The sequence below is a fragment of the Leopardus geoffroyi genome, chromosome C3 (assembly GCF_018350155.1).
Source record: "Leopardus geoffroyi isolate Oge1 chromosome C3, O.geoffroyi_Oge1_pat1.0, whole genome shotgun sequence".
Taxonomy (NCBI): Eukaryota; Metazoa; Chordata; class Mammalia; order Carnivora; family Felidae; genus Leopardus; species Leopardus geoffroyi.
Genome location: NC_059338.1, coordinates 79257732 through 79272711, shown reverse-complemented (window position 1 = coordinate 79272711; position 14980 = coordinate 79257732). Strand labels below are relative to the sequence as shown.

General features: G+C 52.4%; 1 protein-coding gene across 1 annotated transcript in view; it reads left to right on the top strand.

Moving 5' to 3' along the window:
* The window catches only part of CCN4 (cellular communication network factor 4), a 35138-nt gene that overhangs the window by 8312 nt on the left and 11846 nt on the right, over positions 1 to 14980 (top strand). The window contains exon 2 of the mRNA XM_045453603.1: positions 9712 to 9991. Within this exon, the coding sequence (XP_045309559.1) occupies positions 9712 to 9991 (280 nt within the window). The remainder of the gene's footprint in view (positions 1 to 9711; positions 9992 to 14980) is intronic.

Sequence of the window (14980 nt, the reverse complement as noted above, 5' to 3'; positions counted from 1 at the left end):
TGACCTCAACAGATGGCAGTTTCTTCCACCCTTGTCTGTGTTGGCTATGGCTCCAGGGCCGGCCCCCTCCCTGCTCACCCCATGGCCACCGTCACTTTCAGGCCTGGGGCATGGAAGGCTCTCAGTTCCTTTGGGGGAATCACATGAACTGGAAATTGGGCAAGAGAAGGGTCCCTTAGAGGTCTGTGGAGGATTGTGAGACCCAGAGTCAGAAGATGTGAGTGCGTAATTTTCTTGCCGTGTCTCTTAACCTCTGTGGGCCTCAGTTTCCCTGTCTGTCAAATTGAGACCGTGAGGGCTGATCTCACAGGGTTGTTTGGATCATCACCTGACACCGTGGGGTGGCTGACTCAGGAAAGACCCCTCCTTCCCCCGGGGCACGCACATGTCCCAGGCATGGCCCTTAAGGTCCTCTGACTGTGGCCCCAGCCTACCATCTCCATAGCTCCGAACCCTAAACCCCAGTATTGACCCCTGGTCATTCCTGTGCCACATCGCTGCCACCCACATGGCCTTATTCCTGCTGTTCCTCAGCTTTGACGTTCTCTCTGCCCTCCCGGTCAATTCTCGCTCATCCTTGAGGACACAATGCAAAGAACGCCTCCTCCAAGAAGCACTCACTCCTTGCTCCCATGCCCCTGCCCCTGGCCTTCTTATCATGTTCTCCGAGCCCTCATTTAGAGTCTGCTGAGGCCCTGTGCAGCTTGGCCCTTGGGTTCAAATCCCAACTCTGCCATTTGTTAGTGGCCTTGGGCAAATTATCTGACCTTTCTGTGGTTCAGTTCACTCCTCTGTAAATTGGGGAAGATGATTGCAAAAGCAGCCCGCCTCTTAGGGTTATCGCAAGGATGAAATGATTTACATAAGGTGTAAATGAATAAAAGAGGCATAAAAGGCGAAACGCAGAATCCCATGTAGACCTTGCATTGATCTTGATTCAGAGAAACCATCTGATTAAAGAAAAAAAAAAAAAAAAAACAACCTTGGAGATAATCAGTGCAATTTGAATAAGGACTAAGGACTCGTGGTTGAAGTTGGTAACAGGTGAGAGAGTCCGTATGGCTCTCCCGACTTTGGTAAATGCGTACACATGTCTCCAGCAAAGAATGAATGGGTTCTGTAAAAGTTTTTTATGTTTATTTATTTTTGAGAGAGAGACAGAGAGAGAGACAGGGCATGAGCAGGGGAGGGGCAGAGTGCGAGGGAGACGCAGAAACCGAAACAGGCTCCAGGCTCTGAGCCATCAGCACAGAGCCCAATGCGGGGCTCGAACCCATGAACCGCGAGATCGTGACCTGAGCCAAAGTCGGACGCTCAACCAACTGAGCCACCCAGGCGCCCCCAGAACGAACAGGTTTTGAAGTTGTTAACACGAATAGTGCTGATACGAACGCCTGCCCCTGACATGTGTGCCACCAAGGGTTAGCGGTCATTAACAGTACTGTTACTCTGTCCCAGAAGACAGCAAATGCTTCCTATAAAAGATCAGATGGTAAATATTCTAGGCTTTGTGGGCTATAAGGTCTCCGTGGAGTATCCCTCTTTCTTTTTGTTGTTGTGTTTTATAACTTTTTTTAAAAAAAAATGTGAAATCCACTCATTCCCCCTTACAAATCGCAACGGGCCAGATGTGGTCAATGGGTTGAAGTTTCCAACCTTTGTTGTATAATGCAGTTACCCTTTCTATATTCCTGTCTCCTCAGAAGGCTGGGGGTTCCCTGAGGCTTTGTACTTGGAATTTAGGAGATGTTTCATATATGTTTGATGAATGAATGAATGAATGAACGAACAAACGAACACACAAGGGCTTGTTATTTGGAAAGAAGTCTGGCTTCCTGACCCTTCAACCCTGTCATATAAAGTTGAGATCCCCCCCTCCCCAGAAACTCCCAAGACTGCATGCTTATACATTTTTTTAAACGTTTATTTATTATTGAAAGAGAGAGAGACAGAGTGTGAGCAGGGAAGGGACAGAGAGCGAGGGAGACACAGAATCCGAAGCAGGCTCCAGGGTCTGAGCTGTCAGCACAGAGCCAGACGCGGGACTCGAAATCACAAACCGTGAGATCGTGACCTGAGCCGAAGCTGGACGCTCAACCGACTGAGCCACCCAGGCGCCCCAAGACTGCATGCTTATAAAGCCGATTAGCAGAAAATCTCAAAAGATCTTCCACATCCCATGACACGCAGCCTGGCCAATGCCGAGTCAGCCGCGGGGCCTTCTATTCCCTGGAAATCCTGCCATCGGAGCCAGAGACGGGCTTGGAGGGCTCTGGACAGTGCTGGGTCCTCCCACACTCAGGCCAGGTGACGTTAGGGGCTGGGAAACTAAGATCTTTCGAAGACAGGCCTCCCCTGCAGGGCAGCCCCCTGCCCTGGGAACAGGGGTATAGATCCCTAGGGGTTCTCTCCTACAAGGAGCTCAGGAAATAGGTGTCCCCCACTTACACTGTGACTGCCCCATCAGTGGTACCAAATGTGAGAACAATGTGGTGGGGACAGCAGGTGGGCCCAGGCCACAGGGGGCCACGTTCTTTTACTCCCCCACCTCAGAGCCCTCTTTTCGGTGAAGGGGTGAACAGAAACTGCTTCCCGGCAGGGCAGCCCCTTCCTGAAGCCCCCCCAGAACATGGTTGGGGTCCGCTCAGGCCATTTCTGTCTCAAGCCTGCCCCCTTGTGGAGCCTCTGAGTGCAGCCTCCCAAATGCGGCTGAGCCAGGCTGTAGGACCATCCCTTCCAGTGGTCTGAGCACTTGCCCAGGGCAAGCCAGGCATGGTGCCGGGGACTGAAGAGGCGGGAAGAGACAGCTCATCCCTGAAAACCCCCATGACGGGGGTCCTTGGCAGCTTGGGCTCAACCCCATCACATTCCTCACCACCCTGAGCGGTGGTCTTGAGGCTGTGCCCTTTCCTCTCACCCCGGTGTCCCTGTCACCGATGAACCACACTCACATTCAGAAGGAGATGGGGTCCACTTTATCATCAAGCAGAAATCTCAGTTCCCTAGGTGCCCCTCCCCGCCACGGCCAGCCTCCCACTTTCTGCCCCCTTGCCTGTTGCCCGGCGTTCTTGGAAAACCGACGTGCGAGTCAAATCGAACACTGACTTGTGCCTGAGGGCTGGAAAACACCCTGAAACCCATATTTCCTGCTCATCTTTAAAAAAAAAATTCTAACATTTATTTATTTTTGAGAGACAGAGAGACAGCATGAGCCGGGGAGGGGCAGAGAGAGAGACACAGAATCCGAAACGGGCTCCAGGCTCCGAGCCATGGGCACAGAGCCTGACGCGGGGCTCGAACTCACGGAGCGTGAGATCGTGAGCTGAGCCGAGGTCGGACGCTTAACCAGCCGAGCCAGCCAGGGGTCTCAGTTCTTCCTCATCTCTAAACAGCATCTCAAAACTACTTTTGCAGCATTTCCTACAGGGGCTTTCATTTCCCCCCCCAGTTTTCATCAGGTTAAATTTGTCCAGTAAATAGTACAACTGAAAGGATCAATCGATTTCTTCTAACCTGCTTAGTGACCACCCTCTTTGTCGAGAGGGCTAAGTGACACTGTCTTCATCCATTCAGGCAAGCTGTAACGAAATACCACACATGGGGGACTTATAAACAACGGAAGTGTTCGAACGAACATTCGAGGTGGGGGTCGGGAATCTGTATTTTAACAGGGTCCGTGGGCTCGCTGTTCTCTGCTGCATGTAGAACTCCGTGGAAAAGTTGGGATATCTGGGGACCCTGACCGCCCACCCGTGTTTGTTCAAGCCTCCGGGTGGTTCTGACAGGCAGCAAAGTCTGGGAACCACCGTGGGAGGAGCTTCTGTTTGTAGTGGGTGTGTCTGAGCTGTCTGGGGAAGGGGACAGGGCTTGGGGCCGGCTCCTATGTGTTCTGGGGAATACGGGGAGAGGCTGCCAAACCCAAAGAAAGTGGGAGCTTGGTAAAAGCCTCAGGGGGTCCCAAGGGCCCAGCCAAGCACCCTGGGGTTCCAGGAAGAGCCTCGGCCCCCAAGGGGAAGTCCTAGAGAGAGGGGGACGGTGGCTTTGGTGGTGATTCAAAGGGAGGCCGGAGGCTTCAAGCACGGAGATTAGAGTCAGACCCTGCAGGTTCAATCCTTCTGCCAGTCGCTGCCCGTGCACCTGGGCAACAGCCTGGCCTCCCTGAGTCTCAGTTTCCCCACCGGTTAAGGGCATGGAGTGCTTGTTGCACAAAGGGTTGGTACGAGGCTTCTAGTACTAACCGAATGCACGGAATGCGCTCAGCACCGTATCTGGCACATTTAATGCCGAAGATGCCTGGCATTAATTATCAAATTCGCCTGCCTGGGCCCCAGGATCGGCTGCGGGCGCCTCTGGCATGGAAGTAGAAGGTCTGGGAATTAAGAGCCTGGAAAGGCGGCACAGCGAGACCGAGCCCCGCGAGGACAGGGGATCTGAGGGACCCACCGCTCCAGCCCCGTCCAGCACGGGGCCCGCCCCACTGCAAGTGCCCAGGAAAGATCCTTCCGAAAAGAAACCGTGGGCTTCACATCCGGCTTCAAATGGGCAGGTGGGTCAAAGAGGAGTTCTAAGGTGCGTCCCAGCTGGAACGCTCAAGGGCCCTTCCGAACGAGTCTGGTGCTAAGCCCGGCTCAGTCTGGTCCCCACCCCCGGCTCAGCAGCAATTATCAGCTCCTGATCTCTCCTGCCCACTCGACCCCGGGACAGTAGCTCAGGCTAGAGTTCATGCAGGAAGCAGGACTTTGAAGGAGGGCGCCAGGCCGCCGGGCCTCAGCTTTGGCAATGACACGGGCGCCGGAGGTCTCCGGGTGCCACGAAGTGCGATCCTGAAGGGACGGACCCTTCACACGGGGATCCCCACAGCCTCTCCGGGAGCTCCCAGCCTCTGGATATTTGCTTTGGTTAGGTCCGATGGGAGCATGTTCCCAAAGACCACGGGAACTCGGTCTTTCCCGTGGGGGGGTGACTGAAGACGGCCGAAGGGCCGGGGGCTCCAGACCTCCGGGTAAGGCAGGCCTTAGTTTCATCCTGGATGTGCCCCACCCACCCCCCAGCCCCCCCGACTAGCTGTGCAGCCTTCACAGCCACTCAGCCTCGCTGAGCCTCCATTTCCTCTGCTCCAGAGACAATTAGTAGGCCTGCCTTGTGATTTGTCAAGGGAACCATATGACAGGGGGCAGAAGATACTAGCTGCGATGTAAGGGCCTGTGTGTGTGCGCATGTGCACAGGGAAATGGACAGTACGTGGTTCCCGCCCTCAAGGGAGGACAGTGTCGTGGGGGAAGCGTACATTGACTCTTCCATTCATTCTATTGATAGATGTTTATTGACACCTACTCTATGACAGGCTTTGGAAGGCCTGACACCCTCCTACAGCCCCCAGCCGGGAGGAATGTCCAGATGCTTCTTGATTACCTCCACTGGCAGCGCGCTCACTACCTTATAACTGATTTCCTTCCATTAGAAAATTCTCCACGTACAGTAGTGGGACAAGCACAGACCCAACAGATTTGAGTTTGAGTCAAATTCTACCACTTCCTGCGTGTTAACCATGAACAAGTCCCTTTGCTGACATACACAATGGAGACCGCGATACCAACCGCTGTGGGGAAGAGAAGACAGGCCACAATAACTGAGACCTGGCTCAAGACTGGCCCCTGGCGGCCACCAGAGCTGTGGTCTGCAATGGAATGGACTGGCTAGGACAAGCCAGAAGCTCTAGCCGCGTGGTGCTTGGGCCCAGAACCTTGGTGGGTGGGGGTATCTAGTCGTAAGAACATCATTTTACAACAGAGAAAACCAAGGCTCGGCAAGTGAACTCCCAGAGTCTCTTGGACAGTATGTTGCAAAGACTAGACGTGGCCCAGCGTGACGTTTCTAAAATACACATCTGTGCCCCAATCTTTCTCCTGCTAACATCCTTCAACAAATCATCGCAGCAGACTCCAGCCAAAAGCCTGAGACCTTAGCCAGGCATTCAAGGCTCTCCTTGATCTTTGTGCCCAGCGACCTCATTGTCATCTATGAGGCGGTGCCCATGTGCTTGCGTCTGGGGCACGGGGAGAATCGTGGGGAGCTGGTGCAGGGTGCGGGCAAGAGGCGGGAGGAGATTGAGGTCTGTTGGCCTCGTGGGTGGTCAGTTAGTGAGAAGAAGGTTGTGTCTCATGCACCCTTGCTTCCTTCGAGTTTTGCACAAAGCCTGGCACGTGGTAGGTGTTCGCGAAGCATCTGTTTCCGTAGAATGCGTGAAAGAGTGGATGCACATGTCCCCAGCTCAACGGTCCACCCCTGAGGGCAGGAACCACCTGCCACCCCTCTGCTTCCCTGCATTGCGCGCACACACACACACACACACACACACAGAATTCATCATCAGGAGGGGTGTGCAGTCACAAGCCCTGTGGTGTCAACGCTGGACAAGGCAGCAAGGATTCAGGGGGTTTCACACCAAATGCGGGAGTCCTCAGGCCCCCCATGCACTCCGGGTACCTTCTCCTCTGGACTGAGGGCTAGGAGATTTCCCACCAGCAGATGGCGCCAAGAGCCAGGACTGGGTTAAAGATGCCCAGAGCCCATCCCTGGCAGCCCCACGTCCCCTAACTGGCTTCCCTCAAGGAGCTGTGTGCCCCGGGGCTCCGGGTAGGTACTAAAATGGAGGCTTCCTCCTTCCCTCCCTCCCTCCCTCCCTCCCTCCCTTCCTTCCTTCCTTCTTTCCTTCCTTCCTTCCTTCCTTCCTTCTTTCCTTCCTTCTTTCCTTCTTTCTTTCCTTCCTTCCTTCCTTCCCTCCTTCCTTCCCTCCCTCTCTCCCTCCTTCTTCCTTCCTTCCTTCCGTCCTTCTTTCCTTCCTTCCCTCCCTCTTTCCCTCCTTCTTCCTTCCTTCCTTCTTTCTGTCCTTTATTCCTTCCTTCCTTCTTTCTTTCCTTCTTTCCTTCCTTCCTCCCTTCCTTCCTTCCTTCTTTCTTTCCTTCTTTCTTTCCTTCTTTCCTTCCTTCCTTCCTTCTTTCCTTCTTTCCTTCTTTCTTTCCTTCCTTCCTTCCTTACTTCCTTCCTTCCCCTTCCTTCTTTCTTTCTTTCCTTCCTTCCTTCCTTCCTTCCTTCCTTCCTTCCTTCCCTCCCTCTCTCCCTCCTTCTTCCTCCCTTCCTTCCTTCCTTCCCTCCCTCCTTCCTTCCTTCCTTCCTTCCCTTCCTTCCTTCCCTTCTTTCCTTCCTTCCTTCCTTCTTTCCCCTTCCTTCTTTCTTTCTTTCCTTCCTTCCTTCCTTAACTTGGAGACCTGCCAGGTTATAGCCAATCCCACCTCAGCTCAAAGTGAGCCCTATGCTCCCCACAAGCCCTGTGCCGAACCCTGTGGGGGTGGGAGAGGATGCCCAACCAATAAATGCAAAGGAGAAGTCATGCTTTTGAGCATGGGACACCAAATCAAGGGACACCAAAGCCCCTGGGGTCAACAGTCCCCTGTGCACCCAGTCCACTAGGTAACACTTACAAAGCCCTGCTGTGCTCACATTCTAGTAGAGAAGGAACACCTCGAACATTGTCTGGGAGAGGCATGGGAGGCTTCCTGGAGGACAGGGCTTTTTGTTTCCTCTGCCGTGTGTGCGTGTGTGTGTGCTTGAGTGTGTGTGTCCTGAGGGCCTGGGGACGGGACAGAGACAGTCCCTGAGACGGTTGCTTACGAAGCTCTTAGCCTTCTAGTGTCACAGACAGATGAGGGAAATTCTCTCCACAGAGTCAGAAAGAGGTAAATATGCGTGCGTACTTCCGGTTGGCTTTATTGATGAGGGGGGTTGGGGTTTTATTGTGTCACACTGTGTTTATGAGGAAAAGCAAGCAGGGGCAGGGAAACTTATGTCCCTCCGGTAGAAAAGGGCACGACTGAGTCCTGAAACCAAACCCAGAGGTGACGAAAGCCTCAAATCAAGGTCTGCCTATTTGATTTTGAAGGGCCCTTCGTTTGTTAAATCGATGTTTGCAGCACCTATTATGTGCCAAAGCCATAACCAAGAGCCCCGCCCATCCAGCACCTCAACCTGGATCATCTCACCTGGCCGCTGGTCCACATAGCGAGGTGGACTTCATTCCCCTCGACAGAGCCATTTCCTGCCCTTCCCGAGAGCCCCCGGGGCTCCCCTGGGATGCCCGGCACTCTGCATACAGGCTTGCATTGTAATAACTCCCCTCTAATGTCAGTCTCTCCCCGAAGCTGTGGGTGCTCCAAAATCAGAGAAGGTCTCAGTTCATCTTCAAATGCCTAAAACTTGAGAGAGGCTGTGAGCTGGCTCAGCTGGGGGTAGGGGGTGGGGGGTGCAACTACAAGAACCCAGAAGGCAAACGTAAAGGGCATAGAAATAAGAGTCACAAGAGTCGCGTGTATCTCGGTCCTGACCCGTACTGTGTCACCCTGAACACGTCCGTCTGCCCTTTTGGGTCTCGGTTTCCTCCTCGGGAGAAGGGAGAACAAATCTGTCTGAATCTGTCCGCATGTGCTGTTCAAAGGAAGAAATGCAGATCTCTAAGTTCCACAGAGCAAGGCTTCCTGGGTTCGAGATAGAGGGACTGGCCCCGGGGGACTGACCAGCCCCACCTTGGCCCCTCACAGAAGCCCTGGTCCCATCTTTGCTGACCTTGGAATTCTGGAGTCACGGTTGAGAAGTCCTGGATGGGGTCCTCCCCAGCAGGGACCACACTGGCCTGGGGGTGGGAGAATGGCCAGAAGCTGGCTGCACGCTCTCTGTCCTCAAGCAATTCCCTTTCTCCCGGAGCCTCAGTTTCCTCCCGTATGAAGAGGGAGGGTTCAGGGAAAGAGCCAGAGGAGGTGGGAAGGTGACTGGCTCCCAGAGGTACAGGCGGCTTGAAGCTCCCAAACTCAAAGACACCCCAGAGCCGCCTTCCGTTGTGTCCACCTGGGATGGCTTTTGGGACCTGTCCCCGCCCCCCTTCCCAGCTTCCCGGTGTTGTGTCCCTCATATTTTCAGGATGAAGATGAACGTGTGGGCTGGAGGATGGGAAGGGGGCCCTGGGAAGCATGTGGGTGGGGGGACTCCCCTCTGCAGGCCTAACACTAGCCACAGGGGCTAACTCCCTTCTGCAGGGGCAGGGAGAGCCAGTCCCCGCACCCCGTAGCCTTTCCCTGGGGCTCAGAGAAAAAATAATAACGATGACAGCAGTAATGATAATAATAATAATAATGTCAGCTGGCTAACACCTGGTGTCAGATATGAGTCACCTGACCCCACAAGCTGCCAAGGACTCAGTGGAGTGAAGAGGGTGGCTCTCTGGGCCGCAGAGGCAAGGCAGTAGGATACGGGCTGCGCCTTGCAATCTGACTAATCAGAAGGCATTCACTCCTCAAAGCCTCAGCTCCCCATCCGTGAAATGAGACGGGCTCAGTGCCCTCCCAGGTTATGGGGTGCTCGAGAAGGGAAGGAAACACACATGAGGCTTAGTGGGGCCAGAGTTCTGACATGGAATCTGGGCCCCACCTCCTCCAGCAGGGAGACTGAGGAAATTGGCTTGACTTCTCTGACCCCCTGGCTCCTCGGTCCTTCCTGTTTGCTGTACTGAAGGGAAAGGAGATGCCCGGCTCTCAAAAACAGGGTAGGAAGACATAATTTTACGTATCCCTTTTAACACCACAAAGAAGAGAAGGTGATCGCTAGCCCTTTGGGCTTTGAACCCCTGCCTGGCAGTCCTTTATCTCTGCTGTTCCCCCACAGGCCTTCTCTCCAGCCCCCACGGCCATGGCCTTCACCCCAGTGCCACTGGAGGATACATCTTCACACCCCCAGTTCTGCAAGTGGCCATGTGAGTGCCCGCCGTCCCCACCCCGCTGCCCGCTGGGGGTCAGCCTCATCACAGACGGCTGTGAATGCTGTAAAATGTGTGCTCAGCAGCTTGGGGACAACTGCACAGAGGCAGCCATCTGTGACCCCCACCGGGGCCTCTACTGCGATTACAGTGGGGACCGCCCGAGGTACGCAATAGGAGTGTGTGCACGTAAGTGAGACCCTCCCTACCTTCTGGCCAGCCCCCAGCACCCCCAGCTCTAGCCCTCACCCATAGCCCTTTCCCTGGCCAGGCTCCTGCGCCCCCCGCCATTCTAGTCCATGATCAGAGGTCAGAAGCTAGGCCCTTCTTGAGGAGGGAGGGACACCTGCCTTCCACTTGCCTCCAGAACCTGGCTTCCTGCTCTCTTCTCCAGCTGGGAGTTACATCCATGGCTGACTGGGGGAAGAGAGCCACCAGGAAAGACCTAAGCATGGTTTCATTCTTTTAGTGGTAGACACTTTGTGGGATGCCTGTGCCTCCCAGAGGTACCAAAACCCATCAGAGTTCCAGATGTTCCAGTAATATTCTAAATTTAAATAATATGGTTTTTAAAAATCCACTAACCTTGAAAGAATCAAATCCAGCAGCCTGCAATCATCCCTTTCTATACACCCATGTTCCTTCTGTAACTACAGTCACTTTTAACTTTTTAGCCCTTTCTTCTGGTAGTTATCACTATGTAATATATGTCTTCTCTGGTAACTTAATTGGATTAAAATGCCAATTTTGGATAACCCCTCGATGTTCCTACATGTTAGCTGATGACTTAACTCCTCAATACCACCTGATACATCCCCTATCTTCCAGTATCATTTTCATAATTTTTGGCTATACAATAGTCAGTATTTACAATATTCTGACTAGTAAACAATGTTGCTGAAGCATGAGATATTGTACTTGTTTGAATTTCCTTTCTCATGAAGCTTTCTGGTTTTCCTGGGGTTCTAATTGCCTTTGCTTTTTCTTTACCCTTGGTCTTTATAATATCCTCATGCTGGGGGAAAACAACTGTTTGTTGTTTGTTTGCTCTTCAAGTGCTCTATCATGTCCTTTTTTGTTCCCAGGGACTTCCTTACAAGGACTTTCTGATCTCATGCTTCTACCTGGAATGTAGTCACTTAGCTTGAATCATCTAAGCATTTATCCAAAATACATGACCCAGCATGATGAAAAGAGGTAACTAGGCATCATGACGCAGCAGCCTAACTTCTGAAAAATTACACAAAGCCTCGTAAACCCAAGAACCTCTTTCCTCCCTTAGTGCTGAAGCAAGACTTCTCCATAACTGTGACCCCATATGCACCCAATTACATGTTCACACGTAGTACAGGCTCTCATCCTCAGCTAATCTACTGTATCTCCTGAGGTGGGTTGTGCACATAATTCCACATCAAACAATCCTACCTGTGCCTCACGGTTAATTATAAGCACTGTCTACTCTTTTATCATTGGTTCATGCTTCAACTATCATAGCAAGTCATCTGCCTTTAGCTTTCCAAGTAACCACCCTCGATTCCCCCATCCTTCTACTTTTTTTGCCCCCTTTTATTCGGACTCATTATTAGCCCCACAAAACAGTGTGTTTGTTCAAAGAGAACCTGCGGCCCCACCTGCACAGAATCATCTGATGTGTCGGCCCAAAACATTACCCTTGAGCCCGACCCCCAGACATACTGAGTAGAATTCTCTAGAGGTGAAGGTGGTGTCTACACCTTTAACAAGTTTCCCGGGTGATTCTCATGCATACCCAACTCTGAGACTGCTTATAGAGAGAGACAGTTGTATAGTTTTCTCCCCATACCCAGGTGAGGAAAGCTGGCTGAGCCTTCCTCCACTAGAATCCCTTCCAGCTATATGAGACTGTCTCATCACTTCTTTCCCCTTTTGGAAGCTGTTATTCCAGGTCATTAAAAAGGAACTCAGTTCACTGTTATCACTCTAATGTCTAAAGCTGCACTGACATCTTGGTATGTGCCAGGCACCTCATCTTTATAGACATTCTCTCATGGACCCAGAGAGGGTGCAGGCCCTGAAACTGCCTCTCCTGCCTGCCTTTCCCCCACCAGAGGCCCGGAAAACCGCCTTCCCAATCCATACACACCCCCTATCTCTTTGTATCTCAGGCCCTGCCTTTGCTCACGATAGCCTCTTAGCTCCCCCTCACCATGAGCCCCTGTGTATTTCCTCTCCTTTTATCTGGAAAGAAAACTGGTCCACAGATTTTAATAGATATCACACCTGCCAAGGGTTCCCTGGTCGCATCGGTTTGCAGACACTAGAATAAACAATGTTGAACAAGTATACAGAGCTTCTGAGAGGTTTTAAATGTTCACGTCCACTGTAAAATTTCAAAACGGGAGGTACCAGAAGAAACCCTATTTTTGAAACGTAAGTGCACAGGGAATTGTTTTGTCCAGGTAGATGTTAACTACTCACCCACCCCACCACACACACATGCACATTCACAGATACACACATTGCATGCATTCGTGTGTATACACACACACATACACACACACACACACACACACCTCACTAGTATTCTACCAAACATCTTCCCAGAAATGCTGCCATGGTGTCTGAGTTCACGACCCCCCAAGGCAAGAAAGAGGAGAGGCCAACGTCTGATGGCCGTACCGAGGAAGGCACCTCAGGGCGAGAAGAAGAAAGAGAAGGTCCCTTTAAACAGACAGTTTTTTGGCACATGGTCAACTCAACCTATGGATGGTCCCCAAGACAGGTTAAATCTGTCCACGGAGGTGTGCGTGTAACGAGGCCAAGACAAGGCAGGTCATAACAACAAGCAATCACAACACTGGCACATGTAACTCAGAGAAAGGCGGAACTATGGCAAATTAATGAATGCAAGCTTTGGCTACCAGAGGTCACAGCTCCCGGGCACAAGCCACCGTGGCCAGGCAGAAAAGTGAGTTTGGACTTGTCCATGCTGCTCAGTCTTCAAGAGAACGCAAAAATCCGGATCTGCGTATAATTTGTAAATGTTGGCGACATGTTCCAAAAAAAAAATTTTTTTTAAACACTCTGTGGGCCAAACTAAATACTTCTGTGGGCAAAGAGTGACCTCTGAATTATGCTCTTTGGCTATTTTGGTTGTACAAACATTACTCTGCATTTAACGCAGCTGGGTCAGGCCTGAGAGCAGTGTGGTTTGCTGGAAGGATCATGAAATTTACAGGCAGACAGACCTGGGTTTTTGAATCTTGGCCCTGCTGTTTGCTGGCTACGTGAACTTGGGCACATCACTTAAGGAGCTTGATCAAACCAACCTCATGCAGTTGTTGAGAATAAACAAGGGACCGCATTAAAGCCTCAAATGTGACCGGCTGTTCTGGGTCATTGCTTTACTTGATTTGTTTTAACTTTCGCTTGTAGAAATTATCTCAGCCTTGTCCATGGTCGTCCTCAGAGGAGCCTCGTTGCAGGCTCAGACTCCCCAGTGTGGACAGCGAGGGAGTAGAAAGCCCACGCGTGGTCTCTGGAGCTGGACAATCTAAGTTCGAACCCCAGCGCCATAACTAATACGGTGTCACTAGGCAAGCTATGTAACCCTTGAAGTGTCAGTTTCCTCATCAAGGAAAATGTGACAAATAAGGCCTACATCTTTGGGTGATTGAGATGTCAAGAACCTGATACATGGTCAGAGCACAATACAGATTAGGGCCCACCCCACCTCCCATCCACCCATCCATCCATCCATCCACCCACCCATCCACCCATCCATCCATCCATCCATCCACTGACTCGTTCACATAGTTATGAACAGGTGGGTGATAATCCAACAGTGGGGTTACAACAAGGCATGACCCCTGTCCTTGCTCCCATGCAGCTGACGCTCCAGTAGGAGGTGGGTGAGGGACGTGAAGGCCTGGAGTGTGGAACAAGGGATTTGAGTTCCTGCTGGTCCTTCAGCAAGAGGAAGGCTCATCAGGCCATGGCTGTGCTGGCAAAGTCTGAGATTAGATAGGAGGTGGTGAGCTTCCCATTAGCATGCAAGTGAATGAGGAGGGCGCGTTAGAGTCTGCTGTGGGGCCAGCCGTACATCTTTTGTACACCCCTACTCTCGCTCTCACCAGCAGTGGGCAGGCTGCTCAGGGCCACTATCCCCCACAGGTCCCAGACTCCCAGGAGACTGGGAACAGCTTTCAGAAGCAAGGTTCCCAATCTTGACTGCAAACTGGATTCACCTGAGGAGCTCAAACCTGCAAAAGTCAAGGGCTCCTGGGTGGCTCGGTCAGTTAAGCATCCGACTCGTTATCTCAGCTCAGGTCTTGATCTCAGGGTCAAGTCGGGCTCTGCCGTGGGCATGAAGCCTACTTTAAAAAAATACTAAGGCCCGGAAAATAACCATAAAAGTACAGAGTCCCATCATCTGGGGCACAGGGCGGGGGTCAGAATTTTTGAAAGTTCCCCAGCTGGTGCCTCCGTGCATCTGGTGGTGACAGCCACTGGCCAAGGGCTCCCTGGCACCCGGTGCTGCCTTGTCCCTGCAAAGTTCCCCCACCCAGGGGCAGAGACCAGGTTTCAGCACGCCCCTTCTCCCCCTCCACCATCATGCCCACACACGCGCACGCGTGCACACACACGCGCACGCGTGCTCCCACCTTCCGGGTGCAAGGGCGCGGCCGGGGGTGACTCAGAGCAAAAGGATGAGTGATTCACCCAGGGCTTCCTCCGCTTCGCCTTGTTTTGGTTCGGTTTGTTGTTGTTTTTTTTCCAGTTTCCCCTCCTTTGCCGGTGTCTGGTGGAAGGAAATGGGCCGTGGGGCTATCGCTCCCCTGGGTTTGAGGGGCAGCTCTATCATTTCACCAGCTGGGTGACCTTGAGCTAATGAATCACTTGACCTCCCCGTCTGCCAAACGGGGAAAATAAAACTCTCCTCGTGAAGTCCCCGGGAGAACTGAATGAGATAACATATCAGATGGTGCCTGGCGCGAGATCAGATGGTCAGCGAGCAGTAGCGCCTTTCCTTTCTGGGCCTCCTCCCTGCACGATCTCCTCCCAGGAAAAACAGCAGCCTGCCAACATTCCCACAGGCTGAGGCTCTGCGTCTAGCTGGGCCGCCTTCGGCACGTGACTTCACGGAGACTCAGTTTTGCTAGATGTGAAAACGAAGGTGACGGTGGGTGGTGTTTTTGT